General features: G+C 39.0%; 1 protein-coding gene across 1 annotated transcript; it reads right to left on the minus strand.

Moving 5' to 3' along the window:
* Positions 1-1,415: 1,415 nt before the first annotated feature.
* Positions 1,416-2,658, minus strand: LOC116907108 (phosphoglycerate kinase 1-like). Its single transcript, XM_032910076.1, is given in 2 exon segments — positions 1,416-2,481; positions 2,483-2,658. Coding segments are annotated over 2 exon segments (1,242 nt in total).
* Positions 2,659-5,049: the final 2,391 nt, after the last annotated feature.

Consider the following 5,049-nt stretch of genomic DNA (forward strand, 5'->3'; position numbering starts at 1 on the left):
ATTTTCTATTAAAGAAGTTAGAAAGATTCTGCAGGCAAATATAGGCAGAGTTTTTTCAAAGTGACTTCATTCTGCTTCTGTCAAATGCCAAGAATTTTCTGGACTTCTGTATATGGTGTTGACTTCAGTATCCAAGACCAGTTAGATAGCATATCTGCTCAGTGATAAATCCAGTGTTGTATGCTCAGGGTCTCTGTCCTCACCTATCCTAGCTTCATTACCCTATCCTTCCTTCCCAGCTTCCCTGTCACCCTTCTTTCCTTCCTCCCTTCCTCCCTCTTTCCCTTCCTCCCTCTCCCCCATCTCTCTTTCTTTCTTTTACTCTTTCTTTCTTTCTTTCTTTCTTTCTTTCTTTCTTTCTTTCTTTCTCTCTTTCTTTCTTTCTTTCTTTTTCTCTTTCTTTCTTTCTCTCTCTCTCTCTTTCTTTCTTTCTTTCTTTTTTCTCTCCAATTCTTCCTGTCTTTGATGTCCCTTCTCTCTAAATCTATTAACTTAGAGTTTTCAGGTTGAACATGTATTTGTGGATTAGATTATATTTATATACCAAAAAAGTTATTTCATATGATTATGTCTATATGACTATGTCAATAAGTTCAAATGTGTATATTAATCTCCTAATATTTTCTTTAGCCTTTTAATAACATGTATGAAATTTCCAGATTACTTAAATGAGAAAAATATAGCTAAGATATTTATGGAATTAACAGTGCAAAAATATTAATGATGATTTATTTTTGTCTATGAATAAATTAAAGAATAATTAAGAATAGCTAAATAGTCTATCCTAGATTTTTTTGTTATTCCAAATAAATTTATAAATTGGGCTTTTTAATTCTGTGAAGAATTGAGTTGGAATTTTGATGTGGATTGCATTGAATATGTAGATTTATTTTGATAAGATGGCCATTTTTGCTATATTAACCTTGCCAATCGATGAGCATAGGAGATCATTCCATAATCTGAGATCTTCGATTTCTTTCTTCAGACACTTGAAGTTCTTTTTTTTTTCAGTTTCAGTGGGCATCTTTATTGTTTAGTAGATCATCAACTTCTCCAAACCTACAGCTGGAATCTCATTGTATTTTCATGCTGTCATGAACAGTGACAAAACTAACCAGAGGCAACATACATCGAAGAGAGCTAAACTTTTATAGCTCACTTCCTTTAACAGGCAGAATATAAATCGATGCCCTCTACAATGCACAATGGTTTTAGTCACTAAGGAATTTAAATGGGATCTTGAATGTAGACAAATCCCGATGCACTAAAGATGAACTGAGATGCTGGGTAACTGTTTAGGGTTTCTGGTGCTGCATCTTGCCCACTAGCTGAATCTTGCACTAACACCAAATAGAGATACAGAAAACACTAGGTTGACTTAGGGACTGTGCACTGGAACCAAAGGCAGGAAAATACTAAACATTGCTGTAAGCATCCACCCGAGGAAGAACTTTACCTTCCAGGAGCTCTAGACTGGCACTGCCCCCAGTGCTCACATGGCTGACTTGATTCTCTGTGTTCCATTTTGTACAGCAAGTGGCAGTGTCTCCACCACCTATGATAGTGATACAACCTTTGGAAGTGGCTTTCACCACCTCATCCATGAGGGACTTGGTTCCCCTGACAAAGGCTTCCCATTCAAATACCCCAACAGGACCATTCCAAACAATCTGCTTAGCTTGAGCCACAGCCTCAGCATATTTCTTGCTGCTCTTAGTACCACAGTCCAAGCCCATCCAGCCAGCAGGTATACCAGAGGCCACAGTAGCTTGGCCAGTCTTGGCATTCTCATCAAATTTGTCAGCAGTGACAAAGTTAACAGGTAAGGTAATCTTCACACCATTTTTCTCAGCTTTGGACATGAGATCTTTAACAATCTTGGCTCCTTCTTCATCATACAGAGATGTGCCAATCTCCATGTTGTTGAGCACCTTAACGAAGGTAAAAGCCATTCCACCACCAATGATCATCTCATTGACTTTGTCTAGCATATTATTGATCAGCTGGATCTTGTCTGCAACTTTAGCTCCTCCCAAGATAACCAGGAAGGGTCGCTCTGGGCTCTCCAAAGCCTTGGCAAAGTAGTTCAGCTCCTTCTTCATCAAAAATTCATCAGCCTTGTGTGGCAGATTCACACCCACCATGGAGCTCTGGGCTCTGTGTGCATGAGCATCATTGACATAGACATCTCCGAGTTTGGACAGGGAGGTTTGGAAAGCATCAGTTTTAGCTGGCTCAGCTTTAACTTTGTTCCCAGAAGCATGTTTTCCCTTCCCTTCTTTCTCTACATGAAAGTGGAGGTTCTCTAGGAGGATGACAGTCGCAGCCGCTGGGTTGGCACAGGCATTCTCTACTTCTGAGCCCACACAATCCTTCAAGAACAGAACATCCTTGCCGAGCAGTGATTTGAGTTCTGCAGCAACTGGCTCTAAGGAGTACTTGTTGGGCATGGGAACACCATCAGGATGGCCTAGTGGCTCATATAACTGACTTGACTCCATTGTCCAAGCAGAATTTGATGCTTGGGACAGCAGCCTTGATCCTTTGGTTATTTGTTTTCTGGTTGTTCCTCATAGGAGCACTAAAGTCCACCCTCATCACTACCTGCTTCCCCTTCACATCCAGCTTGTCCAAAGTCAGCTTGTTAGAAAGGGACATTTTGGCAACACCGTGAGGTCGAGAGGCTCAAGGAAGAGGAAGAGGAGAACACTGCAGAAGATGTGCACTTTTGAATCATCCAAAGTTCTTATTTTACAGATCTTTCATTTGCTTGGTTAGAATCACACCAAGGTATTTTATATTATTTGTGACTATTGTGAAGGGTGTCATCTCCCTAATTTCTTTCTCAAACTGTTTATTCTTTGAGTACAAGAAGGTTTGAGTTAATTTTATATCCAGCCACTTTGCTGCAGTTGTTTATCAGGTTTAAGAGTTCTCTGGTTGATTTTTGTAGTCACTTAAATATACTACCATATCATCTTCAAGTAGTAATATTTTGATTTCTTCCTTTCCAATTTGTATTCCATTGATCACTTTTGTTGTCTAATTGTTCTGGCTAGGAATTAAAGTACTGTTTTGAATTAGTAGGGAGAGAGTAGGCAGCCTTGTCTAGGCAAAAATGAGGATATTTCAGTCCTTCTTAGAAGGGGGAAGAAAACATTCATGGGAGGAAATTCAAGGACAAAGCGTGGAGCAAAGACTGAAGGGAAGGCTATCCAGAGACTACCATACCTATAGATCCATCCCATATGCAGCCACCAAACCTGGTCACTATTGCTGAAGCAGGAAGTGCTTGCTGACAGGATCCTGATATAGATGTCTCCTGAGAGGATTTGCCAGAGACTTACTGATACAGATGAGGATGTTTGCAGCTAACCATTGGACTGAGAACGGGACCCCAATAGAGGAGCGAGAGATAAGACTTAAGAAGATGAAGGGGTTTGCAATCTCGTAGGAAGAACAACAATACCAATCAACCAGACCTCCCAGAGCTTCCAGGGACCAAACTACCATGAAGGTGGGGATGTGGGATGATGTCATACAGGTGAGACAAGCACAAGATAGAATAAGGCCTGTCATTGGACAAGAAGGAAGGATGAGAGGGAGAAAAGTTTGAGGGAAGGGGAGGAGACTGGAACAGAAAGGATGGGAGACAGGAGGAGAGTGCAGGAGAAGCTGCTGCTGAGAGAACATGGAGGCTGATGTAAAGATTCCACTCTGTGTATTTACAGGTTGTTATGAATGTTCTTAAGGGATGGATTTATACAGAGCTTTGTATGTTTAGGTGGGAAATTATATCTTACAAATTGGATCAGAGGTTAATGTGTTGTGTGGTCTTTCTTGTGGAGAATTATTGAGTTTGGGATAGGTATAGCGGCAGAGACAGTGGGCCACCACAGAGTTGGGATGTGTGTTTCTGGCAAGATATCTATCTGATATCTTGGGACACTGTGGTGCCAGATCTAGTGCAGGAGAAAAAGAAAACCTTTTAATATAATTTTACAACAACAGATGGTGAACTAGCATGATAGGTGAAAATCCCCTACTAATCCTAAGAGTTGAGAGAAAGTTTTATTTTCTAAGTAAGAAGAGGCCAGCACCATGTTGAATCACATGGTGGTCCAAGGGAGGGAATCTTAAACAAAGAAAGGCCTAGTAGGTCCCCTGTTGTGTGATAGGTAATGGCAACTCAGAGAGTTAGAAATTAAAAGCTGCTTTTTTTTTTTTTTAAAGAAAGTTGTTTAGAAAGTCTTTCAGGATATTCATATTCCTTTTAGCGTGGGATCCACTGGAATTTTGGGTTGAAATTCTAGTTAGGCAAGCTACTTTGTAATGAGAGATATTATTAAAATGTGACTAAGTTTGTTTTTAAATAGAAGAGAGTACAGAGATTGCCTGAATCATGTGGGGATTTTCGTCCATGGTTCAGAACTTAGATAGGGAAAAATTAGTCATTGACTCCAAGTAGAGTTTTGTGATATTAACAAAAAAATCTATGGCTCTGAGTAGAGAGCTTAAGATTATATATATATATATATATATATATATATATATATATATATATATTTGTTTTGGGTAAAAGTCCTGGTTTGATAAGTTGCTTACTTTTTGATATTGGAATTGATAGAAGGTGTTTAGTTTGTTTTTTGAATTACTCTGATTACTATGATAAAGGCCATATGATTTGTTGGTGCCTCCTAGGGAGGGTTTGTGGTTATTTTTGATATTTACCACGAAAGTAAGCTCAGACTCTTTTAATGTGGGTTTCATGGGAATTTTGGGTTAATTTTCTGATATGACAGAGTACAAAGGCCTATCAGGCTCATACACTATTGTTTAGCTTACTTCTTTTTTAAAAAAAAATGATTAATCTTCATAATGGGTGTGACTTTGAGTTTTATGGCTATATTATTACTCTAGGAGAGAGAAAAAGATAGAAGCTCTGTTACAGACTATGAACACAGTATTTTGGGAGAAAGATTTGTCTTTGTATTTTAAAAGGTGATTAGGTTCAAAGTTCTGAGTCATGTCGATCAGATTTGAGAGGGG

This window comes from Rattus rattus, chromosome 8, assembly GCF_011064425.1.
Source record: "Rattus rattus isolate New Zealand chromosome 8, Rrattus_CSIRO_v1, whole genome shotgun sequence".
Classification (NCBI taxonomy): domain Eukaryota; kingdom Metazoa; phylum Chordata; class Mammalia; order Rodentia; family Muridae; genus Rattus; species Rattus rattus.